The 27,972-nt window shown below is 46.5% G+C and overlaps 1 protein-coding gene across 6 annotated transcripts in view; it reads left to right on the top strand.

The window, feature by feature from the left end:
- The window catches only part of LOC311444532 (rho GTPase-activating protein 7-like), a 52,087-nt gene that overhangs the window by 18,463 nt on the left and 5,652 nt on the right, over positions 1–27,972 (top strand). For 3 of the 6 annotated variants that reach the window (XM_084535768.1, XM_084535769.1, XM_084535770.1), the window contains exons 2-10: positions 18,866–18,937; positions 19,920–20,001; positions 20,507–20,570; positions 21,194–22,509; positions 22,979–23,149; positions 23,889–24,048; positions 24,568–24,766; positions 25,736–25,952; positions 27,621–27,735. In XM_084535768.1, the coding sequence (XP_084391894.1) occupies positions 18,866–18,937; positions 19,920–20,001; positions 20,507–20,570; positions 21,194–22,509; positions 22,979–23,149; positions 23,889–24,048; positions 24,568–24,766; positions 25,736–25,952; positions 27,621–27,735 (2,396 nt within the window). Of the gene's footprint in view, positions 1–9,718; positions 9,964–17,122; positions 17,446–18,865; positions 18,938–19,919; positions 20,002–20,506; positions 20,571–21,193; positions 22,510–22,978; positions 23,150–23,888; positions 24,049–24,567; positions 24,771–25,735; positions 25,953–27,620; positions 27,736–27,972 lie in introns of those variants that run through there. The other 3 variants (XM_084535771.1, XM_084535772.1, XM_084535773.1) reach the window with 3 other exon arrangements.

The following is a 27,972-nucleotide window of genomic DNA, read 5'->3' on the forward strand; positions in this document are numbered from 1 at the left end:
AGATGATACGTTCTGTGAGCCTGTCTCTCCAGGCAGATTTTCAGGTAAATCCTTTTTTGAAAAGATACAGCCCTTCAGTCCAGAACCTAACCAGCTGGACGTGGCCTGGACAGGGTCTAATCAGGAGACCTTAGCTGACAGACATGGCCCAAATCCAGGCTGTGATGGCCCCCAAGTGCCCCAGAAAAGGAACCCGTTGTAAGAAGGTCCCACTGCCGTTTCAGACACCACATGGCAGGAGCAGCAAGCATCCTCTGCGTTTGCTCTCCACTTGCCTTGGGAAGGATTTGCTTCTGGCCCACCATTCCCTGGCTGTTTTTTCCCTACCTTTCTTCAAAAAGTCCTTGAAGGGTGCTGGCCTGAAGCTGCCCCCTTGTGTCACATGCCACATATGCTGCTACTTGCATGTTGTGCAAGAGTGCAAGTAAATAAGGATTGGTTATAAAATTGTTTGGTCTTTGTTAAATCCAACCAGACTGCTTGGCTTCTAATAGCCTCTGCCCTGAATTTCACATCTGAACTAGACACAGTGCAGAGACGAATTTCCTTTGATTTGTTCCCGAGTAACTCACCATTTAATTTAACCGAGCGATTCCTTGTTCTCCTATTCTGGAATGATGGATTGTGAAACGCACTCCTTTAAATTAATCCAGACGCTTGACTTCCGTCAGCAGGGTAATCTTTCTCAGTGGTATGCTAAGCATGCTTTTAAAAGGTATGGTGAATATGAGCGCTATGCACTCGGTTGATGATTTAAGTGTTTACACTTTCTAAACGTTGCAGCAATAACAAATACGGTTTAGCTGCATTTTTTATAACCTTTCAGAAGTGATCATTCAAATAACATCAAAGGGACTTAAATGGATTTCTAAATGTGATGTTACAAGCGAGGGCAGCTCCCCTCTCATCAGAAAACCCGCAATTGGGAACAGGGCTGAGCAAAGCGTGTAATATTTCTGATTGCAGGGTTTCCATAGATCATCCAGAAAGCTTTCTATCGGAGCCATTAATGGTAAAATATTTAATGTGCATGCTGTCCCTGCTTTTGCTGGCACTGCAAGGGAGCAGTGCCTTTTTTTTTTTTTCTTCCTTTGCTGTTTATACTACTCAAATATGAAGTGGGGCATTTCTGGGGAGGAGAAAAGAAGGAGTGTATGAATACTTTGTATTTCCTTTCTGCCCCGTCATAAGAACAGCAAAAAGTTATAGTAAAGTTGAGAAAGGGATACTGATGTAACCCATCAACTCCCAGCAGCCTGGACGCTCCCTGGCTGTTACCAGAGCTAAGGACTAGCTGAATGCCCCAGCTAGAAGTTGCACAGCATTTCCTGGGTCCAGCTGGAAGCAGACACCATTCCTAAAAGTGGGCAGACAAGATGAATCCTTTTGTCATTGAAATATGTGGCAGCGCTTTTTCGGCAAAGGTAAACGGTACTGAACTTCTGGCAATGCAAGAACTGCAGCACTTGTCTACCAATTCATGCGTGGCAGGTTTACACCAGCAGAAAATGACACATCTAACAAGTGACCTTGGCTGAAATCTGTGTTCCCACTTTGCATGTATACGCTGTGTGTGTTGGAAAGGGCATTTGAGTGGAGTCAGAAGGCCTGAATCCTTTTGCTTCACCACTAGTGGTAGACACAGAGATGGAATCTTCTTCACAACACAGATTTACTGAGAAATATATTAAGGGTTTGTGTTATCCAAAATATTAGATCAATATTTTTAGTTTCACAAAAATATGAAGTTTTACAAAAGCAAGTGAATTCTGCACCTGGGGATGGGGCAACCCTGGCTGTATGTACAGACTGGGAGGATGAGAGGTGGGAGAGCAGCCCCCCAGCACAGGATCTGGGGGTTCTGGTCGATGGCAAGCTGAGCATGAGCCAGCAGCAGCCCCCGGCAGCCAGGAGGGCCAACCTTGGCCTGGGCTGCATCAGGCACGGCGTTGCTGGACGGTTGAGGGCAGGGACTGTCCTGCTCTGCTCTGCGCTGTGCTGCTGTGGCCTCACCTTCAGTCCAGTACTGTGGGCAGTTCTGGGTGCCCCAGCATAAGGAGGCCATAAAATTATTCCCTCATGAGGGGAGCGGAGGGGCAGGCGCTGAGCTCTGCTCTCTGGGGACAGCGACAGGACCTGAGGGAACGGCATGGAGCTGGGACAGGGGAGGGTCAGGCTGGGTGTGAGGGAAAGGTTCTGCACCCAGAGGTGGTTGGGCACTGGGACAGGCTGCCCAGGGACGTGGTCATGGCCTGGGCCTGTCGGAGGTCAAGAAGCATTTGGACAATGCTCTCAGACACATGGCCTGATTTTTGGGTGGTGCTGTGTGGAGCCAGGAATTGGACTTGATGATCCCTGGGGGATCCCTGGGTTCCAGCTAGGATATTCTGTGATTCTGTGAATAGGTTTTGTACAAAGTGAGAAACTAAGCTCTTTGGCAGGGCACACCCTACAAGGCCTGTGCCTTACTGGTATTGGCAGGGTGATGTATGTTTTTCTTGATCCTTCTAAAGCCTTTTACATATGGAACGTATACTTGACTTGGTACATTACTAGGTAGGTAAGGTGTACCATATAGCTTCCAGATTTTACTCTGTACCCGACTGTGACATTTGACTCAAGTAATTTTGTGTATATTTGGCAGTGGGAATGGCATGTTTATTTTCTAATATTCTGACTTAAGCAGCTTTATCTGCCTCACTGCTTTAAAAAGAAACTGAAGAATTGAAGTCCACTTATTTCTTGCCAGCCGTCTCCCAGGAAAACACATAGTGCTGTAACCTGCCAATGCCATGTCTCATACTAGCCTACACAGCCAACCCATCTAAGGGAAAATTATTTGGCTCAAGAAACGAGGAATTGTGTTATGCCTGGATACAAATAAGAACATAAACCTCCCATCATAAGTAGATCGGCACCAAGCTTTACTTCAGTCTTAAGCAAGGACTGGGTAGTACTTAAATCTGAAGTGAGCTGAGGCACACCTCGACCTTTTGATCTGAAATGCTTTTCTTAATAGTTTTTAGTGGTCTGGGTGTTTTAGTGTCAGTATTTCTGCTTTGAACATCTTCAAATCCAAAATGTGTGAAATACTGTTCTTTTGAGTTTTGGAAGTCTGTAATGACAAAGGAGTTCAATAACCAAAACCAAAGGCTTTGAAGTCTTCAAAGCAGGCCTTACAGGCCCAAGTTGATGTGCAGCAGCACCTGGATGGCCTTTTACACCTGTCCCCTGGTAGCAGGCACCTCATGATCGACTGGAGGTGTTGTAGAAGATAGAGCCAGAAGACAGAAGAGAGTGTTGGTGGCTTCAGTATTGGCTTCAGGTTCTTTGCTGTCTCCTAAAATGCAAATCACAACTAAAGGTGTGGCGTCTCAGACACTTGCTGCATAAGTACGTAGCTCATCTCACAGGGTTTTACCCATGGTGCTAAGAATCTCTAAGATGCTTGCCAAGAGCTTTGCATAAGCTGTTGTGTGCTGCAGCCCCTCCGTAAGCTGCTTCAGTGCTGAGCTCACTTAGGGCCAACCAGCTTGGGCACTCTTGACATTTCTGGATGTCTTCTAAACATGTAATGCTGATAGAAATGTTGTTTAAATATTTGTGAGTTATTTAAAAATACTGCGTCAAGTAAGCAGCCTTGTGACGCCCGACAGATATCTGGATAAGACGAGTGCTTTGGAGAAGAAGGAAGAGGTCACCATGGGTTATGTACACAACTTAAAGTTTGACAAGAGACATGTTGGATCCATGAAACACAGAGCAAAACGAGTCCCACGCTGGAAGCAGCGTGCCCCGGTGCTCCGCAGCGCATGGCTGTGCAAGCAGAAGCGCTGGCTGGAGAGGCACTGACGGGCACGTTGTGCGGCGGCTGCCAGTTGTCCCTGTCCCAGTTTGGAGCTATTTAGGCACTCTTAATGTTTTCCCCGACTTGGCACCCATCTGCATTTTTAGGAAGCTAAATTTTAGGAAGCTCAAGGGAATGAGTTTACAATCCAACAATGATTAAGGCTTTTCAGCTGTTTCTTGTCAGTAGTGTTAGAGGTATTTTAAGTCAGGATTGGTGGGTGCTGGACAGAGGGGGGAAATGGAATCCCTGGGATAAATGTGAGAAACAGACATTATTTATTAATCATATTAAATACTTATTTTCTGAGTTTTAAAACGTTCATAGACTGTTTTAAAAGCTGTTTTCATATGTGAACTGTATTATCCTCTTTGAGTAAATGCCTATTGTGTGCAGATTAAAATTGGCCACCAGGCATTGCTGAGATACATTATCATGAAATCATAGAATCATTCAGGTTGGAAAAGACCTCTAAGATCATCTGGTCCAACCTTCAACCTAGTACTTAAGTCATGCTTCTAAGTTCTACATCTGCTTGTTTCTTGAAGACCTGCAGGGATGGTGACTCCACCACTTCCCTGGGCAGCCTGTTCCAATGCCTCACAACTCTTTCAGTAAAGAAATTTCTCCTAATATCCAACCTAAACCTCCCCTAGTGCAACTTGAGGCCATTTCCCCTTGTCTTAACCACTGTGTGCTTGGGAGATGAGCCCAATCCCCACCTCACTAGAGGGATTATAGCATGAGGTTTATATGTAAAAGAGACTGGGCCTACCAATGCATCTGAATCTAGCTTTATGTTGCCTTTAAATTGATTTGAAGCCAATTCTGGACCTACTGTAAAAATGAGTTACATGATTAGGGCACCAACATCATTTTGCCAAGGCTTTTCACTTTTTGAGTTGCTCTTGTCGTGATCCATATAATGGCTGCAGCTGGAGAACTTCTCTCTAGACAGCACATTTTCACAGACTCACAGAATTGTAGGGGTTGGAATGGACCTCAAGAGATCATCGGGTCCAAACCCCTGCCAAAACAGGTTCCTCCGTAGAGCAGGCTGCCCAGGTAGGCATCCAGATGGGCCTTGACTATCTCCAGAGAAGGAGACCCCACAGCCTCCCTGGGCAGCCTGTCCCAGTGCTCCACCACCCTCACTGTGAAGAAGTTCTTTCACATGTTGGTGCGGAACTGCCTGGGCTCCATCTTGTGGCCATTGCCCCTTGTGCTGTCCCCACAAACCACTGGAAAGAGGTTGGCCAAATCCCTCTGTCTCCCACACCTCAGGTATTTATACACATTGATGAGATCCCCTCTCAGTCTTCTCGTCTCCAGGCTGAACAGACCCAGGTCTCTCAGCCTTTCCTTCCTTCCTTCCCTCCTTCCCTCCTTCCCTCCTTCCCTCCTTCCTTCCTCTTTTCTTTCTTTCTCTCTTTATTTTTTTTGTTGTTATTGCGCATATTGGTTGCTTTATTCTTGTTCTCTTTGAGACCTATTTCTCATTTAAAGTGCCAAACTGAAAAGCCAAAATGAATCTTAGCTTCTCTGATGCCCAGAAAATAATTATTTACCCTTATAAGCTGCTTTGCCTTTCAGATAAAAATGCTGCATCTACTAAAGGAATTAGAGGCTATTTTTAAGCGTTCTGGCTATTATTTCACCCAAGCAGCACTTATATTTTCAGCAGTTTAATCTAGTTCTAACATAAGTGATCCAAATGAAAAGTTTAAGCATGTGTCACAGAAAAAAAGCGCATGGAGAAAAATTGCTGTTTTCTGGAGAAGTCTGAAAGGATTCAAAGATTTATCTGTTGATGATAAGCTTGAGCCAGGGAAATAGCAAATGACATGAATTATGTCATAAAATCAGTTCCTGATCTATAACCATAGATTTGGCTTAAGTTAATCACCACACCTTTTTTCTTTCTTTTTTTCTTGTTGACACATTCCTGGAGGCAGATCTGCAAACAAGCATCAAATATAATTGAAAATGGTTTCATGGGAAAAATGCAAAGTGATCAAAGTCACTGTGACGTTAGGTGTTCATACAGACCAGCAGACTTGCTAGCTGTAAGAGCTACTGGTTCCCAGTTATTTCTCTGAGCAAAATTACAGTTTCACAAATGCTTGCAAATAACAAACCAAGGATGTGAATATGGCCAAGTGAACTACCATGGAGAATTCAAGCAAATATTTGTTAAATCTGTTCAATCAACATTCTATCAGAACCTCATTCAGGTTTTACTATTTTAATAAGCAATTTTACCAATTGCTTATTCCCGAAGTTTCTCTATTCTAGTGCTTCTTATTCATGCGAGCCATTGTACCGAGCTCTCCTGTACTGAAGGATTACACATCCCATTGCACCACATTGCTCCCACTCACAGCAATGCCATACCATGGTATTAACAATGGACCACCAGTTCCAAAACACTGATATTTAGGTGTCTTGTCAATTCTGTGACATTTATTTAGATCAAAAGGGAGAAGTTCTAAGACATCTCACAAGAAAAACAGCTCTCAGGAGATTTCTGACCAAGCAGATCTGGCTCCATGTACAGGTAGATAAGTTTGGAGTAGTCTTTGATCCAGTGTGACAGTTGCCTATTGCTGCTTCCCGAGCTGCTAAGACACATTTTTAGAAACAGCAACTGTCTTTTCGTAAGCTGAGTTTTTAGAAGAATTGGGTGTTTCATGTATAATGTCAACCTGGTAAAATTAGAAGCTACTGTTTTTGTATGACTGGGAAAAAAGAAAAAAAGACCTGTCCAGCTGCTTTGATTTGTTGCTGGAATGAGCATCCCTTGGATCTTTGAGGAATATTCTGTCCAGCAATCTTGCTCAACAGCTCAGATGTGGTAAGCAAAATAAGCAAAAGGTGCTTTTCTGCTTTTCTGTCAGGCAAGAAACAGCTGTTTTTCAAGACTGTGACTGAAAGAGGATCTGGAGATTGGATACAGATCCTATTTAACTTGGGCTTGGTTCACAGCAATATCACAAGCAAGTAACAGCATAAAATGGATTGTTGAACGACTTTACACTTTCAGTCCTGGACTATGTGAGAAAGCACTGGCATAACTGTGATTTTTATTAGTTATTTAGAGAAAGAAGTTGTATTTCCCAGGTGTTGGTGTTTGTTCTAGAATGAATCATCCATTCCCACTCAAGTCACAGCCAGTTTGGAGGCATGTTGATAACAAGTACATAGTGAACAGTCTGGTTTTATTTGTTTAAATAGCTGCAGGTGTATTGGTGAGTTTGTAATTGGCTCTTGAGATAGACAAATAATTGTGAAAATCAAGGCTTTTACTCTTTTTTCTCAGTTGGCAGCAAGGGGCAAAGCTGTGATTTCACTCTGTGTACTCTTTTCTCTGTACCAGTTCTTCCAGGCAGTGACCACAGGCAGGGATGTGTGGCATGGAAATACATCCCTGAAGGGGAGACTGCTCAGGAAACTCCATGCACCCACTACAAGCACACTTCTCTGGAGCTTTTTCAGGTCAAATATTCTCTGTGAAGCTATGAAACAAGATGTCATGTTCTCTGTTCCTACATTATCTCATCCACATTTTAGGAACTCCACTAGCTCTGGAACATTTCTTCAACTTGTTTAGTTTAACAATAAAAGTTCCTTGAGAAAATTCCTGAAATTCATTCTGATAGCACAGTGCTTTCCTCTTAAAAAAAAAAAAAAAAAAAAAAAAAAAAAAAGCTAAACAACTTACAATAGAAGTCAAAAGCTTCCAGCTTGAGGTTTGACTGCTCTAATTACAATGAGGATCAAACCAAATCATTAAGTCACCTGCTGGACTAGGCAATACCCCAATACCCCATGCTGTTTCCCAGGACCTGCAGTTCCATGATAGCTCCTTTCACAACAATTTACAGCAATTGTGGCTGTTGTAGCATGTAGCACCAGGTAAACAGACATATAAAAGGACCAGCTTCTTCTAAAGGATGTAAAGGATGCAGGAAAAGCAAGGATACTTTATTGTTCCCTTTAAAAAGGGGGTTTTGTTTTATTCTGTCTTAGTTCTTGTATGCTGTGTTCAGAAGAGAATTGTCCCTTGTTTTGTATTTGCAGATGTTTCTAAAAGAGGCAAAGGGGTTGTAGTGACCTAATTGTTGAAGGCTGACTTTGGACAGGAAGACACAAAAGTAGGAATTAATGACTACCTGCCCTTGTCATGGACTAAAATCCATAGCAGGAGTTATCTCCTGTGAACATCATCCTTCCTTCTGAGAAGGAAGAGAAAGCATATGGGATCTTTGAGCTGCAAAAACGAGACCCTGGTCTCTCAACATTCCCTCCATTAAAGGAATCTTCAAAATACAAGGTTTAATTTCCTAAGGTTTGTTTTTGTTGTAATGAGGTCATTCCTCTAAATGTATGCTTATACACGTATGTATCTACACAGGCAAATGTAATCTTCTGTCTCCTGGTGTTGCTGTCCTGTAGAGGTGGTGTCTGTGGCACCAAGCTCTAGCTCCTTGTTGCCATGTATTACTGTTATTTTGCATATATATTGGGGCTGCCACTGGCTTAATATTCCCATCTCCTTGGCAGTGGAAGATCCTTACTTGACAAAGTGCCTTTGATCTTCTTTCCTCACAAGGATATCTCCTTGCCAGTGAAATAGTGGAGGAAATCTTGGAGGCCTGAATTCCCTTATTCATATTGGAAAAACTGGAAGTGAATGTTCCAGGCAACCATAAATTAAAGGAATGCATATAAATAGTATTTTTACTATTTGCGTATCTTATGTTAGTCCATGCAGAAGGCTTTCATAGCACCAATTCTAACTTCTAACCCTGTACAAGGTTTGGAGGCCCCCTGCCATGCCGGGCCGGGAGCAGGTTTACCCTGGCAGGCTGAGGCGGGCGCACAGGGCTCCTGGGTGAGGGGAGGTGCAAGGCCCGCCTTGAGGTCTGAACTGGGAGGATTGTGCTTAGCTTTGCCAGCAATTCTTCATGTGAACTCATAGCATTCTGTATGTCTGGCCCCAAGCCCAGGGTGTATTCCTTCCCGTGTCTGGGACCAGACTGATCTGAACCAGGGCTAGAGATGGGAGACGAGGCCCTGCCTCGTGGCAGTGATCAGCCGGTCGGAGCCAGCAAGGACCGGCAATGGCGAGCAGGGGCCGTGGCTGCGCCCACAGCAGTGGCTTCATCCACCCCATGGTGGACGTCTGGCCTCAGGCCTTGTGGTGGACAGCCCGGGCAGCAGGGCAGTGTAGGGTCTCTCAGCGCCAACACCACACCAGCACTGCGCGTGTGTACCTTGAAGATACCTGCTGCTGAGAGCTGAGGAACCCCTCTCAAAAGATGTCAGCATATGGATGTGGCCAGTAGGCAGCACAGCGCTCTGTGGTTTCCAGCCAAGGCTGATTGGAAAGGACAGGCACGGCATGGCACAGTGCCACACTGCCTCAGGGGACGCTCCAGTGGGAGCCCAGCCTCCCAGACAGAAAGGACGGCAGCCTCTGGGCATTGCAGCCACAAAACCGTGTATTTCTAAACAAGAGATAAACTGGAGTGGGGCATTCCTGTGAAGCAAGCCCTCTGCACAGAATGTCTCTGGTAGGAGAAGTCACAAGTGAAATGCCGTTCAGCTTTGGTCCTGAAAGGTGCCTGTTGTGGGTGGCATCAAAAGCGGTGACGGGAAGCAGGGAGTGAGGTGACCTCTGGTAGATGTGTTTGCTTGGAAGTATTCCAGTGATGTCAGAATTAAAATATGCAATAAACTTGCCTTTGGTGAGAGGTGCCTCCATTCCCTGGCACAGTGCCTTTCTGAAATAGCTTTAGTAACGTAGGCTTTTTTTTTTTTTTTTTGGTTAAGTATGTGTGAGGGTTCTAGAAGTGGCAGGCTCATTTATGAAATGACTCGTCTTGCTCATGCAATGCTTTGCAAATTTGTTTAAAGCGTCCCACTCTGGGACTGGCTTTCACTGGAGCTGCGACCTCGGTGCGAAGCCAGGGAAAATGCAGCTGGTTTGGAGATGCTGTGTGCAGGATCCTTCCCTGTGCTGACCTACAACAGGCTGACAGACGTTTTTGCATGAAGTTAGGTCAGCCCGTAACACCACACATCAGAAAAGCTCTGGAGAGTCTTCAGCATGGGTAAGTTGCTTGAGAAACAAGGCGATCAAACACTTAATGACAGCTTTGCAGAAATAGCATGTTTTCCAGGATTTGGCCCCTGGGGTGTTGGTAAAGTTATTTTGTGGTCCTCGGCAAGCTGCAGAGCAGGGAAATGAAAAGCCCAGGTGAGCAGAATGCTGATTTTCTTGCCACCCTTCCCTCTGGTATGGAAATCTCCATCAGCAGCCCCTAAAGCCCCTTTTCAGGTAGTGGTTGTGGAGTATTTTGACATCCTGTGACAATACTTGAACACCTTTTCTGAGACTGAGTCCTGGTTATTCCAGGCTATGTGAAAACTGTGATTCCTGCTTCAGGTGTAGGTGCCAAGGACCGGCTTCTGTGGGGTGTGAGCTTACTGCGTGTAGTCTGAGCTCCTTTGAGGCAGAGGCTGATGCAAGGAGCCCCCGGGTTCATTGTACTGAGGTATGGATAAAATGAGGCAGGATTGTCATTCCTTCCTGAAAAGCCTTCATCATTTCTTCACTAGCTATTGCTATATCATGCTATATCATACTGAATTAGCCTCCCCCCTCCCCACCCTCCCATAATGTAAGCCTTTACTTGATTAGGTACCAATCAACACCAGGAATTTTGCTGTAAGTTGACTTGTTAAACTACTTTAACTACCTAAAAGACAGAGAAAATAGCATTTTAGGGCTGTGTATCATCATTTCATGGCAATGCCCAAAGGAAAATGACAGTGGGAAAGAACAACTGCATGGTTTAATTGGAGCATTAATATCACATGCAAGCTGTCTACCAAAGTTATTCCAGATTTAAATGATACATTCCATCTTCCCAACCCAAGCACACAGCTGAGGATTTGATCAGTACAGGGTGTGTACTTTTTACATTGCTTTGGGTGGGCCTGGCAAAAAGCATTTTCTTAGCTAATCACAGCTCAAGACCATATATCACAACTCCATAATTTCTTTTGTATTATGCAGCCTAGTACTAATATCAAATGTCCTTTTTATTGTGCCATAAAACTTGCCAGCTTAGGAACCAATTGAACTAAAAATAAATAGTAAGTCTGTGCAAATTTTGCATTTGATTACTATATGGAAAATTGAATTAATACTAATGAAACACACCCATAAATTCCAATTTTGTCATAATGATCCTTGGGTTAAATGAGCTTGGGTTAAATGAACAGCAAAATGCTTGACTTCACTTCTTAAATCCTCGTTTAGAAAAATCCATCCACAACCAGAAGAATTCTTGTTTTAAATAGAAAGTTCTTGCTTATCCATTGTGCTCAATCTCCATTTCTTTTCTGCTGTGCCTTTGAATTCCACACTGCAAAAGCCAGAACATTTCAAGTGATGCTACAGAGATTTAGAGACACTGGAGTGGTTCATAGAGCTTGAGTTATCTTCTGACCTCTTTACATTAATGCAGCATCCTATCCTCATGTCTGCCCTATATAACTAACAGTCCAGGAGCTATAAAATCATTAGTGATTTAAAGTTAACTTCCAGGGAAATAATGTTAGATATATTAGTATGTTGGATATGTTCTTCTGAGACCCGCCTACTTGACATGATGCTCTGTGCATTGTTGAATTATTTCTGCAGAAAGGTTGCTCAGGTTGGAAAGGCTGATCGTGTATTTTTATTAGAAATTTACAATTTTGTATTGCTCATGGTTTAAAAAAATCTCAAAAGTTTTTCTTTCTTTCTTTTTGTTTAATTTGATGTGATAAGACAGACCATCTACATTTAGAGCTTTATTTCCCATCTATATTAAGTTAGGTTAGTAAAACTGTTATTAGAAGGAGAAAATAAAATCAAAATAGCAATGAACTGCATCAAATGCAGACAAACCTGAGTAGTCAGAAAGGTCAGAAGTTGTGCTCATGTTTTTAGTACACAGATTCATTGCTTAACTGCATATGATTTTTTCAGATCATGAACTATTTTTTGTCTCAACTAAGTCTCTATAAACAAAATAAAAGTAAGGGTTCTCACAGTTCCACGAAAACCACTGTGGCAAGGGACCTAATTACGACACAGTAACCACGCTCTATGGCTGGCTCACGTTCTGTAGCTGGCATCTGACACTGATTTTAATCATGGATCCCAAATCCTGCTCCATCTAAGTCAAATAGGAAAAAAATAATCTATGAGACACAGTATCTCCATTGCATGGTGCAACATCAGAGCCTTAGTTTGTTGTGTGCAGGGTAGAGGCAACATCATTCCAGGCATTTGTTGGGAAGGAAAAAATTAAACAGTAGCTAGTTTAGTAAAAAAAAAAAAAAAAAAAAAAAAAAAAAAAAAAATCAGTAATCCATCAAAATGATGTTGTCAAAATGGTAAAATATGGAGGTAAACCAGCAACTTCAGTAGCCGTGAGGTGTGGCTTTGCCTGCAGTTACTCCTTCCCTCTAAATGGATGCAGGTCATGGGAATGAGACACCTATTCTGTACGGGTAGCTGCGCTGTCTGGCGGGGTGGATCTGTCTACACGTGGCCTGTGGGGACGCCTGCCCTGTGGTATGGATTTGGCACCGCGCAGCCCCGCTCCCCGAGTGTCACCGTGAGCTCAGTCCTGTGTGGGGCCCCGTGCAGCCTCTGGTAACAATCTGAGGGACACTACAGCAGCTTTCTGTTCCTCTTTAATATATTAGTGTTAAATCATTCCTGGGCTTTCTGTGCTTCAGCTCATGTTCTTCTAATCACTCTTGCTTTTGTTTCACAGTTTGATGCTTTTAGGAAATGCTCAGCGGTTTTTCTGACTTTGCTGCATATCTCTGAATACCAGCAAATGTCTTTCAAGTGTATCGACCAGGTAAAGACTGCATTGACCTGGGCTCTGCAGCTGCAGGCTGGCTCAGTGCACCTCAGAGGGGCTGACAAAATGCCTTTCTTTAAAAGTATCACTTACTGACCTGCCTCTGTTGGGCTAAATAGTTCATAACACGTAGGTTGAACTCGTCTCACATGCAGTGCTATCCCTGGCATTTTGTAGAATTAGGGAAAACCTAGTGCTACCCCCTGAAAGAGCATGGACAATATCCTTGTCTGGCACTAGTTAATGCTATGCCATGGGTTTATTGATGTTGGCTCCACTGGAAGCAAGCAGTTACCCGTCCTGTTACCTACAGCTCCTCCTAGGAATTTTACAAGTGTATCTCAATCATGTACAAGGGTCCTGTACAAGACCAGCGATAAGGAGCTGCTGCGGCAGAGGAATGTTGTATCTGCTGCTGTCGTGCAGCCAGGAGAACCAAAGCACGGAGAAGCAACGGGCCTGAGATCACACTGCAGGGAGCTGCGTCTGCTGTCACCTTGGAGAGGACTTCTCAAGTGCGGGTCTAGAAATTAGAGAGTTACACCCTCACTTCTAAGGTCAGTGGGAGTAAGACACCTAATTCCCCTGAGCCCTTTGCCATTTCTGTAGAGCAAGCACTACCTCTTCTAACTTACGCAGAAACAATTAAAAGATCTTCAAACACTGACGAGCTAGTTAATGTGATCTGCAAAGAAAATACCTTTAAACTTGTCCGGGTCCCATCAACTGACAGGGGAGGCTAAGGACAAGGATCTGAGTAAAGATCTTAATGGCAGCTTGGGAGTCCCAGTAATCAGCTTGGGAAGCTAATGCCAAAGAGCTGGATAAAGATGCAATTAAGCTTGCCACAAAGTACAGGGATATATTGCAGTTCCCAGCTGTGATAACTGAAGAGTTGGCTGTGATTCCAAAATACCAGCGTGATAGTAAAGGAGGAAAGAAAGGCCAAATATCTTGGCATTTTCTTTTTCTAGACATTCATATTCAATTATCTGTATGGAGCCTAATTTATCCTGGCAAAATTCCAAGCAAGAATCTTTTTTTTTTTTTTTTCCCCTCCATTAGGCTGATAAAACAGAATCAGTCTCTGCTATTTTGCATTGCACATGGGACAACAGAATAAACATTTCCTCTTATTTGTGATCTGTCTCCACTTTTGGAGAGTTTGGTGGTTTTACAAGCCCCAACTGCTTACCCTGGTCTGTGCAAACACCCTGCTCTGAAAGCACTTAAGCTGTCAACATTTCTGAGCAGACAACACTTTCAGACTCTTCAAGAGGCGATACCTCAAGAAAAGACAATTTTTGAAGATCCCGACATAGGTTACTGTTAGGTTCTGGACATCCTCAGGAAATCATAGTGCTAGCGCAGCAAATGCATTTTTCATAGAGCCTGTAAAGTGCAGTACCTCGTTAGCAGCTGTAAGTCAGAGGGGAGCCTACAATTTTTTATAACCGCAGGCTATAAAAAGATGCAGCTGGAAACTCATCATTTTATCTTCAAATGGACCCCGAAAAAGCCTCTTCATCTCCACCACTGCCAGCTCAACCAGTAACAGCAGCACCTAAATCACTGCAGGACGAACCGGCGACTCACGAGCTATAGGAAAAACAGATTGTGGAATTTGGCGTGTGGCTGCCAAGCGTGCCCAGGTCTTGTTGGCTCCGTTTCTGGCGGAGGCTGAGGGGGATGATAGTTCGGGACTGCCAGCGATGAGAGGAGGCAGCAGCACCTGCCTGGGCTGGAGCAGTGAGTTCTGCCACGCCAAATAAAACAGGTTTCAGCGCAGAGGCTGTGGGCGCCCGTTGTCTGTTGCTGTAGCAGGATTAGCACCAGGTGGAAAAAATCTTCCTGTGCAATCACTGAGATTGGGAAAGAGCAAAATTCTTTGGATTTTTTTCCAGTTGCCTTCCAGGTTGGTGTAATATGTAACCAAATAAAGCCAGAATCAGTCGTAGCCTCTTTTCTGTTCACCTGTCTGCACTTGCATGGCACGGGGAGGAGAGGCTACAGGAGTGCTTTGTGAGCTGTCTTTGTTGAGAAAATCTGTTCCTTTTTGAAAGCACTGCACTTGGACCCTACAGAAGCGTTGGAAAGTAGTTGCCTCTCCAACTGTTTACTCGCTGGCATGTTTTGGAAGGGATTGAGAGTTACACCAAACCCCTCCAACAGACTGAGACCTGGCCGCCAAGCGATTCCCACCTGTCAGCACTGGCACACTGCATTGGCCGAAGGTGGAAGCAGAAGTAGTGCATCTGCCGTGGCTTTTAGAAATCTGAACAACTGCTCTGGAGGTAGGAGAGGAGCAATGAGACCCCACACGGACAGCAGCACGTGTTGGCCAGGTTTCCAACTGGGCTGGGGGCTGCCAGCCACCCGCAGCCCGTCCCCACTGGCTGTGTGGTGGGCGATGCAGAAAGCTGAATTGCCACCAAACTGATCTTGCCAAGAAAAGCGAAGAGTTTTCTGCAAGTTTGGCTGGCAGGGCTTGCTCTCACAGGCTTGGAGGTGTCAGGGCAAGCAGAGGAGAGGAACGTGAAGCTGAGAAAAGGAAGGAAAGACCATTCCTCTTCTGGCAGCAGATCCGCACAAGTAAAATGTCATGCTGCATCTTGAGAGTGAGTCACTGCACATATGCTTCCAAGCAGAAATCTGCATCCTTCCCTTTTGTTTAAAGGACATCTTTTTAAAATTGAAGGACAATTTGCCACTTTCTTTGTTAGCTGAAGCTCATGAGCATCTGGTAGCAAGGCTGGCCGCTCTCATCACCTGCCTCTGGCTGCCTTCAGGTGCTGCCAGGAGAGGGCTTCTTGTGAGAGAGCATCCCAGCCTCAGCACCGATGTGTCTTCCCTGCTGCCTGAGCTGTGTGTGCAAGCAGCACGCCGTGTCACCCATGGTCATTCAGTGAGGGATTTAATAGCTGGCATAGCATCTGGTTTCTAAGTGCACGATGAGTCCCGCTTTGCTCTCCAGTTTGCCAGCAGGGTGGTGCTCAGCTGGGGGAACGCCGCGTGGTGGGCCTGGAGCACACGTGGGGGCAGGAGAGGAGGCACGGCCAGGCTGAGGTGGGTGCTGGGGCTGCAGAGAGGAGAGCAGAGGAGCACAGGCAGCAGCCGTGCTCAGTCTGGTACATCAGCTTGCCTGCTGGTGTCACTGGGACCGCAGGGAGCCAGCTCCAGCACAAAGCCGACCTGCTGCAATAGCACAGCCCAGGGATCGCACGGCTCACGCGTTTGTGTGCTGCTTCTCAGCAGCAGCTGCTGGTAACCCCGTACCCATGGGGGCGGCTGGCTTGCCTTGGGAATGTTGCTGGCGGCCCCTGATCTGCAACAGGGGATTGGGGTTGCAGGAAACATTTTTTTTTCCATCTGCCTAATTATGAAGTTATTGCTTGAGAAAGAGGTGCCACGCTGGGGTGGTTGTGCTATTGATGCTGTTGCCTGTGTGCAGGGAGCACCAGAAAGATCTGTACAAAAATGTCGTCCTCTTGTATGACATCTGGCTTGCAGGCAGAGATGCTGTGACAGTATTTGGGGTGCTGTCCTTGCCGGCTTTCTGAAGGCTCCCCCATTTCCAGTTTCCATTTAGGAAGATCAAACATCTTGCTAACAAGCACCTGAGTTTGTTGAGTTCTACTGTAGCTCCAAGAAGAGCTAAGCAATTGCTATCAGCCTGTGTTAATTAGCACATCTATTTTAAAAGCCGGTCAATGAGCCTGAAAGCTTCTTTTGTAGTGAGCGTGCAGACACAGGAGTGGAAGGGAGACACCGCTCAGGCAGCGAGGCTGCCAGGGAAGGTGCAGCCAGGCTGTGAAGCCAAGCTACAGTCAGAAGGTGGGGAAGGGTCTTCTGCACAAATGGCTCATCTGCTCGATTTGTTTTTCAAAAAAAACCCCAGTGTGAGAGCCCTTTAATAGCCCCAAAGAGCCTGCAAGGCTGGTCTGGGAATTTCCTTTGATCAGAGCGCAATTCCTCGGCACCCACTCTCTGGTTATGGTTTCAGTTTCCAGCGGGACTGGGAGGAGGCAGCAGACGTCCCCAGAGTGCAGCGGTGTCAGCAGGTCCCTTTGGGTAGGTGTTTCGGCAGCGAAGGAATTGTAGTGAGTCTGAATAGCTGTAGAGATACAGGCTGGCTGCGTGCCTTGTTTGTCGGGCTGCTAGCACCGCTGTGCCACTGCAACATGGCACTGTGCAAAGGCACCTGAAAGGGCCTGGGGATTTAAGGATCTGCATTAGCAGAGAAACCTTCTCCTACGGAAGGGTCCGCCTCTACGTGTAGGAATGTCATCGTATTTTCTGTCATCTTCATGCCCGAGGTCATTGTGAGCTGTGAAACGTTGTCCAGCCTCTTCTTATTTGCATCACTGTCCACGGTGTGGTTCTCTCTAAAAATAGAGCTGTATGTTCAGCGTGCTGGGAGCTGGGGCAGTGTCGACACCGAGCCAGCCACGCTCCTGCCCAAGCTCGGGAGCGCTGTGCCCAGGCGTGGGCACCCAGATGAGCACCCCCAGGGCTTCCCCCGGCAGAAGACCGCTGGGTTTTTCCTTCGGGGGCAGACCCCAGTGCAAACCTCAGCGTGCTCTGCTGTTGTGAAGGCTCCGAGTGTCAGACTGGTCCTCCTCGTGGCCCTGCCCTGCAGATCTGTTCTCCTCTCTGTTCTGCTCTGTGAGTACAGTGCTGGTGTTTTATCAGTCCCCTGCCTCAGTGCTCAGGAAACGCTGTGTTAGGGTAAGGATTGTGATAAACCCTGGCGCTGAGTGTAGTAATAACTGTAAGCACAGCGGCTATCGGCTATTGTGGAAGAAATAATTAATTTCTGTTCTGCAGTTTGAAAAAAGGAGGCGTGCATCCTTATTGTGCTGGGCTATCGCTGTGTGCTCGGAGGGAGAAGCCGCAGCTCTGTGCGGGGAAGCCTTTGTTAAGGGTGCCATTGTCCGAAAAAATCAAGGGCTACTGGGAGTAACGCTGAGCTTAGCAGTAGAGTAATAACCACAGGGAAGCTCTGGCAGTACCTGGTAAGTCTCTTTAGGCTGACACGCTGGTGACTTACAACTCAGAGGTCTCAACAAAGCAGGCGGGGAATTTCAGCACGTGGAGAAAATGTCTCGGAGTCTTAATCTTGGAGTGAAAGTGCAAAGAAAACAGACTCAAGAAACAGGCATGTTCCTCCAGCCATGCTAAATGTTAAGGTGCTTAGAAACCTCGCTCTTTAATGAGTGTGCTGGGTGATCAGGTGCTTCACAGCATTTCTTTCCAAGCAGTCGTTGCCTTTTGGTCAGTGCCTGTTGTGCTGTGTGCTGGATTACGCTCAGATGTGGAAAGCATGCCGCGTGGGATCCCTCTCCTCCTCGGCAGACCTAGACCTTACAGCCTGCTGGCATGTTCTCATGCTAAACATGTTTATGCTTTTGAGGCATCTGGTGAGTGTTGTGTGATTCTGTGAACTCGTATTCGGCTTCTGCTCCTGTGGGAACGCTGCAGCGTTGGCCACGGGGCTTTATGAACTGTCACCAAGTGAGCAGTGAGGGCTTGACAGCTGCTGTGCTGAGGTGGCTGCCAAGCCTGGTAGTTGGCAAGGAAATAAATATTGATAGAGCCTAGCAACAGGTACTGCTGAGAACCCTGGTGCTGGGAATGCTTGGGCAGTGTCCGTGTAATTAGCGTGGTGATAGCATTTAAAGGCTATTTATAGGATCTGTTTGTGTCTTATCATCGTCTCAGAACTGGAGTGCATGAATGGGTAGGGGCACACGTATCACACACCCGGCCCTGACGGCTCCTTTCAAGATGTAAGAGATGCTTCTCTGCCCAGGCTTGGGGGCAGCTGATGCACACTGATGCACGGCATCTCACCTACAGCTGCATACCTGGCTCACGAGTTTCACCTCTATGCTGTGCCAGAACGCCTGCTCCAGGGGTGTGTGCAGGGAAGGGGTTGGATACGAGAAGTCCTTTCCTTTCAGTAACACACTGACAAAACGCTCCAGATCCTTTGAGAATCCACCAGGTAAAACTGGCGTGCACGTATTGTAAAGGCACTGGTCTTGTGAGCCTGTCAGTGAGCAATTTTATGTTCTCGTTGCAGAAATTGAAGCCAGAGAAGCCTGCGACTGGCTGAGGGCTGCCGGCTTTCCCCAGTATGCTCAGTTATTTGAAGGTAGGATCCCAGAGCGTTGTCCAGCAGCTGACACTGACTTCAAGTAGAACTGCTTGCATAAATCATCTTTCAGAACCTGGCAGTTTTTACAGCAGCACTTCCAAATTCTGCAATACCTCCATGCGGACCTATAGACAGTATGCAACACGGTGTGTGTTGTTGCAGAAGTGACACCTTAATGAAGCTGGCGTGGACACCAGAGAATGCCACAAAGGACTAGATCATTCCTGGTTATTGTTAGACTGCGACTCAGTCAAATTACTGCTTTTGTGATTTTTAGTTGCTTATACTTTACTTGATCTCTTTTCCTTAGAGTATTATGTCTATTAGAGTATAATGACACACTGACTGCAGCCAAAACTCATCCAAAGCTGTGCAGTGGTCCTGAGCAAGATACAGTTTCAGTGGCATTTTTTAAAAAGGATGTTGGAAAAATTGTCTTGCAATCATAACGTTTTCAAACAGCCACTCAGAAGCAGCCAAACACATTCAAACAGCACGATTTCTGCATGTTTTCATGTTGCTGAAGCTGCAAAGAGAGCTTAGTATTTGTGGGGGAAATATGGATTTGTTGTGAACTTGTATAATTTTCTACAATTTTTGTGTTTATACCTTAAAAAAGTTATTCTTTTAAATATATTTATTGTTATAAACGTCACTGAATGTTAACAAAAGCTAATGTATCTTTAAGAGGGATTTTATCAAAGGTCTACAGTTCAAGGAATTGACAGAAACTTCTGCCTGCTTTAATATCCACCTTCCCTCTTCAGTGCAAAATTAAAAATTGGAAGTTGAATGCTAGAGCTAAATTTGAAAGCAGTATACCATGAACCTTGATGTCTCACTTGCTTAAAGGACATTTGTGTGAATGTATAGCTATAGAAGTAGGTTTTTGATTTATTTAACCTTTGCTAAACCTGTGGAAAATTCAGAGTTTTTGCCATCATGACTCAGACTTCAGATTCAACTCTTCTGTTCACAGATATGCAGTTTCCTATTGACGTAAAAACTGTGAGGAAAGATCACGACTTCTTAGATGCAGATGCGATTGAATCACTGTTCAGGTAAATGATAATTATGAATCACCTTTAATAGGCTCCAGAAGGTGTTTCATCTTTTCATAACTTAGTTTTCATCAGAGACTGACCTTCTCCACAGAGCTGCAGTCCAGCAGCTCAGCCCCCAGCCTGTGACGGTGCATGGGTTCCTAGGAGCAGGACCCTGCACTTGCCTTTGTTGAACTTCATGAGGTTCCTCTCCACCCAATTTTTCAGAATCAAGCATTAAAGCTCTTTATATGATTTTAATGTGACTGTAACTGATTAGGTGCAGTCTTCCTTAGCTCTAAGATGGCAGAACTGGAACTGTGAATGTTATGTTAGTGGGCATTATGTCAGTGGGTTGTTAGTGGGCATTGGTTATGGTAAAATGCATGGAGAACATCTAACAGTATGCCAGTCTTTGACACCAGTAATGCAGGCTCAGTTCGCTACTACTTTGGAACAAGTGTGTTTTCAAGACAAAAAATAGTCTAAATTTAAAACTTTCATCTTTGTTCTTACACCATAGACGACTGAACACACTGAACAAGTGTGCATCAATGAAAGTGGAAATAAGCCATCAAAGGAAACAGGTATGAAATATAGTTAATTTTCTAAATTATGAATGTAAAAAATGTGATTAATTGCTACATCAAAAAAAGAAAGAAGAAAAAAAAAAACTGAAGGTGTACAGATTGCTTGTTGCCTGGTGCTCACTTGGTGTGGGAGCAACACAGCACATGGAGCACCTGGTACAGTGGGTGAGGCTGAGGTCTCCAAGAGGGTGTGCCAGATGCTGATGCTGCCATAGTCCCACAGCCAAGTGCTTCTCTACCTGCAAATGGATGAGTTTTAGTTGTAGAAGCATGAAGTGTTTGATTTCTTTGTCTTTAGGAAAAAAAAATATTTTTTCAAATCTCTAGATTTGCCACAAAACTGAAGTTTTCATCCTCAGATCAAATCTGTCATCTTTTCCCATGGTAAACTTACCAGGTTTGTCAGCATGCTGCGATGTAATGTGTCACCTAACAAATTAGGTGACAAATTTTCAGCTAACAGAAGAGACCCCAGGGCAGACCTTCAGTATCTGAATGTTTACATTTCCGTATGTGGGTCCTGAGGGCTTTGAAGGCAGTTTCATTTTTGTTAAATTTTTGATAATTTAAAGTTTCAAAACTTTGCCCTTGAACTATACTTTTTTTTTCTTCTTTCTAAGAGTGATGACTCTGATGATGATGAACCTTGTGCAATAAGCAACAAATGGGCTTATGAGCGGTGCAGTCAGAAGTGGTCTCGTCTTGACAGCCTGGAAAGTTTCTCAGGACAAGAAGGTGCTGGTGCATCGGTCCCAGGCAGTCCAATACTGAAGAGCATCAGCAGTGAAGACACAATCCTTTTGGTTCATAGTGAGAAACACGATGTGTCCTCAATCCACAGCGCTAGCAGTGGTGACAGTGACGTTGTTAGCTTCCCCAAAGCTTTTGAAGATGTGGAAACCAGCACAAGTTTCTTCAGTAAAGTTGCTTCACTGGACTCTGCTTTTAGTTGTTCACCTCCCCCTAGTGAATTTTTAAATATCACCAGTGAAGAGAAGCTTTTGGATAGGTCACCATTCAAAAAGAGGACGAGCCTTCTAAAGAAAATGGAGAAGTTGCACTTAAGGAGCTGCAACTTAAGGAGTGGTCAGTCAAAGGCCAAACCCATAATAAGCGAGCCTGTTCTTCTGGAAGGATTTAATGAAGAAAAAATGAAGATGCTTAACTGTGTAAATATTGCTGACCTCTCTGGCATCCAAACAAAGAACAATTCCTCCTGTTCTCCCGAGAGCAACCATTCTGAAATCAGCAGCACAGTGAGCACTCCGGGTCCTCTTATAAAACCACAAAGACACTGTGAAAGAAAGGGGATGTATGCAGAGGACTTGGAGTCTGGCAAGCTCTTCCTGTGGAACAATGTAACTCAGCAAAACCTCAAAAACGAAGTCAAGTTACAGATGAACCAGATGTTTCATGTACCACCAGGCCATAAGCCTGGTACTTTCCCTACAGCACTTACAACCAGTTCCCTGTCTTCAGTGGACAACTCTTCTGTCAACTGGAGAACTGGGAGTTTTCATGGGTGCAGAAGGAGCCGGAGCAGAAGCAGTTCCAAGGACTCGCAAGCCCCCAGCAGCCCCCTTTCGTGCACAGACAACAGGCTGAGTGTGTACGACAACCTGCCCGATTTTCAGTTTGATAAGTTGGAGGCAACAGACGTTGGTGATGATGATGTTTTTTCAGAACTGAACACTGTTATAGAAGATGTCAATGGTCTCAAAAAGCTGGTCGATCAGTGGACACAGAAGTTCTCAGATGATGGGGATTTGGACTTTGCCAGTGACTTGACCTCTCCGTGTCCATCCTCGCCTAAAGAAATCCGTCTGGACACAGAGCACTTGGAAGATAAGACAGCAGATGTCCCAACCACTGAGGGAGAGAGCAGCTGTGAACTGGACAAGGAGCTCAGTTCTACAGAGCCTAAAAAGACCACCAGGTCAGCCATCCTTGGGTTTCCCTAGCAGACTGCCCCTCTGGTAGCATTCCCCATTGATTCTCTCCACTGAAAAAACAAACAAACTGTAATAGCTATTCCAGATCAAAATATCCCCAGCTGAGTCTGTTGTGGGTAGCAGAGTCTGCACTGGTAGTGCCAGGCACTGCTGTTCCGTAGGCAGTGCAATATCCACATCTGCTCTGGTCTCTGCTACAAGGAGGGCTCTCAGGATCCGTATCAGCACTGGTAGGCATTGGGAATCAGCTAGCTCGCTTGCTGTGTTTCTTATTGGAACTTTTGGTATGGCCGTAGCACCTCCTGCAAGAGAAGCAGCTTGTTTAAATGCAGCTAATGGGCTCTCCAGGGAACTGTGGGTTGTGTCGAGTCTTAGGGGTTTTGCAGATGCAGTCAGAAAATTAACAGGGACAGTGGGAACAGTCCTTCAGTTTGAACAACGTTTTTCCCATAGGCACAGGAAGCAACACTGGTCTGTGGAAGAAAGTGAGAACCTGGACAGCCTCTCCATGCAGGGTGACAGCCAGGCAGCTGCGCAGCTAGCCCGGACACAAAAGCTGGCTTTGTTGAAACTCACTGCTCTAATGGACAGATACTCCCCGTCCAGTAAGCAGGGCTGGAACTGGTAAGTTGCCTAACATTGAAGGAAACCGGGTTGGAAAGAGAGAATTTGATGTAAGCAGGTGACCCTGATGTAAGAATTTGATGTAAGCAGTAACCCTGCCTGTCTCGCTTACACGTGTCCACGGTGAGGAATTCCATCCTATTAAATCTTTGGCAGTTCCGTGATTGTTTCAGTGGCTCCAGGATTTCCTGTTACAGACGGCACTTCTGCTCCTCGCCAGTGGTCACAGATTGTTACTGGTTTCGAAGCACTTTGTAGTTTCTCTCTGAATTTGCAGGGCATTGGCAGAGGTGCTTCACAGGCCCTGAGGAGGGAGCTGACCAGGTGGAGAGTCCATCTCCAGCATCAAGACCCAGTTTCAACTAAAGCAATGATCCAGTCTGTCACTCGTGAGACTTGGCAATGCCAGTTAGCATCTCGGGGTAGGGGTCTGGTGCTTGAAGGAAGTGAAGAAAGTCTGGAAGGAAGTGAAAAAAGAGTGCATTGTCCCAAAGGGAGGGAACGGATTTCTCGTGAGAGTTTTTTTCAAGCTAATTTCAGTTTTGATGTGAGGAGGTCACTCCTGCGATGGGCCTTTATGATTTTCTCTCTATCCTATGATGCCGCATGTACAGGTGTGAGGCAGAATTTGGGGATGTGGCACGTACAAGCTAAGTCCTTTTCCACACGTGTAACTAAAGTAGCAAGCAGAACTGTGCTGGAGGGCTAATAAGGTGGATGTACTGCTTTTTGTTTTCAGGACTATACCAAAGTTCATTAAAAAAATAAAAGCCTCCGACTACAAGGGCAAAAATGTGTTTGGGGTCCCCTTGCTTCTGAATGTTCAGCGAACAAGCCACCCCCTGCCCAACGGCATCCTGCAAGCACTGGACTATTTAAGAAACCACTTTCTTGACCAGGTATGAACTCGAAGCAGCCCAGAGCAGCTCTGCTCCCAAAAGGGATCTGCTTCAGAACCAGTCTCTGAGCAGGTGGCCTGCAGGGGAATACAGTGCTGCTGCCTTCTGGGAATAGCCTTAGTCCTGCATCGTGTTCTTTGCCTTGCCTTGCTGGACTCATCTGCAGTCAGTTCTCCTGGTGCCTTTTCCTGGTAAGGTGGCACGTCTCTGCTCCCCCAGAGGTCACGCAGTGTTGTGGTTCCCTCTGTTCTGTGGTTGCTGGTAGTGCCAGAGCTGATGTGATGAGCCTTGCTTCAGCTGAAATGTGCCACTAAGCAGAGATAAAACACACTCACTCATGGTCTGCTGGGGAGGAATACCCTTGCTGCTGCTATTGATACAAAAATACATCGGTATTGAGTCCTGCTAGCACAGGGTCTTCACTGTCAAAGGGAAGTGAAGGATCAATTTTATTATTTGTCAGATATTTGAGTCCTGGTAACTCCTCTGTGTCTTTAATATTTTCATTGTTACTTGTAGGTTGGCCTGTTCCGAAAATCTGGTGTTAAATCCAGGATCTTGTCTTTAAGAGAAATGAATGAAGCCAGCCCAAACAACGTATGTTACGAAGGGCAGTCAGCATTTGACGTGGCAGATATGGTGAAGCAGTATTTCCGAGACCTTCCCGAGCCTATATTTACTAGCAGGCTTTGTGAATCCTTCCTCCACATCTACCAATGTAGGTAACAAAAGCTATAGTTTTCCAGATCCTTGAATATCTTACGATACCTCAATATTCGGCTGTACAAGGCAGTGTCCAGACTGGGACTGGTGCTGTGTCCCTTATTAATCAGCGGACACAAGTCAGGCAGGACCTGGCTGAAAAGATGACCTCAGTGTGGATCTGGATTTAAATACTTGAGATCTGCATCTTGCAAGAGGTTTGCTTGAAGCTAGTTTTCTTTTTTGCATCTACAAACATTTGTGAGGAGCGCTACAGTTGCTCTGTCCAAAGGATGTGGAACCATTTCCTTCCATTTATTTTACACCTGGCCGCTGTTCTCCTCCTGTCTTTTGACAGAAACAGCAAGAGCTCTGCTCCCCATTCCTGTGCCACCTGTGACTTGCGCAGGTGCCCAGATTGCTGTATTTTGGAGATAGATAGGGACGGTGGTGCTTTCGCCAAGAAGCACGTTTTGTGTTTCCTGCGTGTGTGCATCTGCTGAAGGGAAGGAGCAGCAAACCCTTTGCCATGGTCAAAAACTGGAGAAACCCTTCTCCTGATGGGGCTTCCTGGCAGGGTGAGCCTCACCCACCCTCCTGCAGGAGCTGCTGGGCACAGGGTCTCACTGGGCTTCAGTGAGAGCATCTATTCTCTGCATGCCTGAGGCTGAAAGGAAAAGACAGTACTGTAGGTATCCGCTCCAACTATCATGGCAGAGTAACATTTTGTGGGGAGAAAAGTCCCTTTTTGGATTGTAATCAGAGCCAGATCAGCATAAGTTCGTTAGAAGGGCATTCAAGAAAAAAAAACAAAAAAAAAACAAAAAAAAACCACAACTGTACTTATGTGGTGTGAAGGCGATAATGGTCTTTGTGTTGTGAGCTAAAGCTTCAGTTCTTGTGGTTTCAAAGCCTTGCCTGGCACTCACTTGACAGATACTTCCTTGCAAATCACGTGTGGTTTCCATCATTTTTCTGTTTTCAGACGTGCCGAAGGAGCAGCAGCTTCAGGCTGTCCAGGCTGCCATTCTCCTTCTCCCAAAGGAAAACCGAGAAGCTCTGAAAATCCTCCTGTTCTTTCTACGAGATGTGGTTGCTTTCGTTGAAGAAAACCAGATGACCCCAACCAACATCGCTGTCTGTCTCGCGCCGTCGTTGTTTCACCTCAACACCCTGAGGCGGGATAGCTCCTCCTCCACTCGGTATTGTCATCCTGGTGCTGGCATCGCTGCTGCCAGGAGTGTTCTTCTCTGCTAGATCAATGCTTTCTGTAGCTGGCCGAGGACAAGTGTCTGCTTTGAATGGGGACAAAGTGTGCATGTCACGGGGTTTGTCTCCAGTACAATTGGTGAGGTCCAGCAGGAGCTGACCACAGCACACGCAGAGCTCTGGCAGCGAGGGGAAGGCCCTCGTGTCCTGCTCCTGACGACTTCCCACGCGAGCCAGCCTGCCTCTTGGGCTCTTTAGGGCTGCCCACAGGTGCAGCACCCCGCCTGAGCCCACCGCCTGCATGAAGGTGGTGCTGCCACGGGGCGTGCAGCTCCTGCACCAGGGACCTGAGCCTGGCGCAGCCTGAAGGCCCTGCAGATACCTGGCAGATTGCAGCAGCTGCTGGCACTCGTGCTGCTGGGTGATAAGGGGCTTGTGCCTGCCAAAGCGAGCCACGGGGATGCTGTGCATTTATCTCAATAACTAAAAGTATCTGGGTTGCATAACATCGCCGGCTTGTACGTGCAGGGAGGAAGGTGCCCTTGGGCCAAAGCAGACACGCAGTATCTCGGAGAGCATTCGTGCCTTATCTGGTCTCCCGAGGCAGTGCTGTTTGTTTGCTTCACGCCGTGCTCCTGCATACGGGCAGACACGTATCAGAGCAGAAAAGGACAGCTGGCTTTGATGGCAGCGCCGCGCACCCATCAGCGGAGCCAATTCATCAGCTCAGATGGCGCTCTGAAGCTGAGGACTGCTTCCAGGGGGCTGCAGAAGCTGTCAGATGTGCTGTTGGCACCCGGCAGCGCAATAACACAGGCCCTGGGGAGCACAGAGAGGGCAGAGAAAGCACAAAGGACCTCAGCCTGAGTGCGGCTGGAGCCTGGGGCTGCCCAGGTGCCCCTGGGCTGAGGCAGCGCAGGGCAGAGGAGCTGTGAGGTCGGTGCCAGGGCTGCTGCAGCACCACGGGGCTCGGGGCAACTGCTCCATCCTGGTCCCACCTGCAGCCCTCAGAGCGCCTGGGGAGCTTTGGGAGCCGTACCGCCTGGGGTCACTGCAGCATGGCACTGCTGGGATCACACAGGGAAGCTGAAGTTTCTCTCTGCTGTCGTTGCTTTGAACCTCCTGCTTTTTTGTAACTGGGCATTGAGCTGCAGTGCAGGTTTCAGACTTCAAAGGGGAGGCTGACAGGTCTGGCTCCAGGCGCACAGCTGAGGACGCCTCTTATCTCCTGACGCATTTTCAAGCTGTTTGGCAGGAATGCACGTAGATAGAAGCATCAGAAGCCAGGATTAATGATGTCATGTAATGATTATGAATTAAAAGAGGGGACTGTTCTTGAAATCTGTTCAGTGTGGTTTGAGCCAAAAGGTTCTGCGTGGGCTTTGCGTGGAGCCTGATATTTGAAGGCTGCACACAAAGCAATTTGGGGTGATTGCTGTCTTTGGCCAGGTGTGATGATGTCTTGCAAGGGCAGACCTTACTCCTGGCCAGTTCTGCCCCGGGCACATTCAGGGTGCGAGCGATGGCTGTGCTGGATCTCGCTATGTGAGGCAACGCGCGCTTCATGCAGCACCTCTTGCTGAAGCTGCTGGTTTCCAGCCCCATGTTGTGCCTGGACAGCCTCTTGTTCACTGCCTGCCTTTTGCCTTCCCCATCCACAGATTGAGCCAGAGGAAGCACAGCCTGGGGAAGCCGGACCAGAGGGAGCTGAGCGAGAACCTGGCAGCGACGCAGGGCTTGGCCCACATGATCATGGAGTGCAATAGGCTCTTCCAGGTACGCCGACTGCTGTCACAGAGCAACGCATGGGGCAGGGGATGGGGGTTGCCACCCTGGGCTTGGGGCCAGCTCAGCACTACTGCTGCCCAGGGCTGCCCCCTCCCGTGGTGGTGCCGTGGGGATCCCCAGCCGGGGCTGCACCTCCTGTGCTGGGGGTGGGGGCAGAAGGTGAGGTTTGGCGGCTGGGGCCTGGCTGGAGTGCTGCCAGCCCTGCCTGTGCCTGGCCTTGCACCC

Source organism: Aythya ferina, assembly GCF_964211825.1.
Source record: "Aythya ferina genome assembly, chromosome: 14".
In the NCBI taxonomy this organism is placed as follows: domain Eukaryota; kingdom Metazoa; phylum Chordata; class Aves; order Anseriformes; family Anatidae; genus Aythya; species Aythya ferina.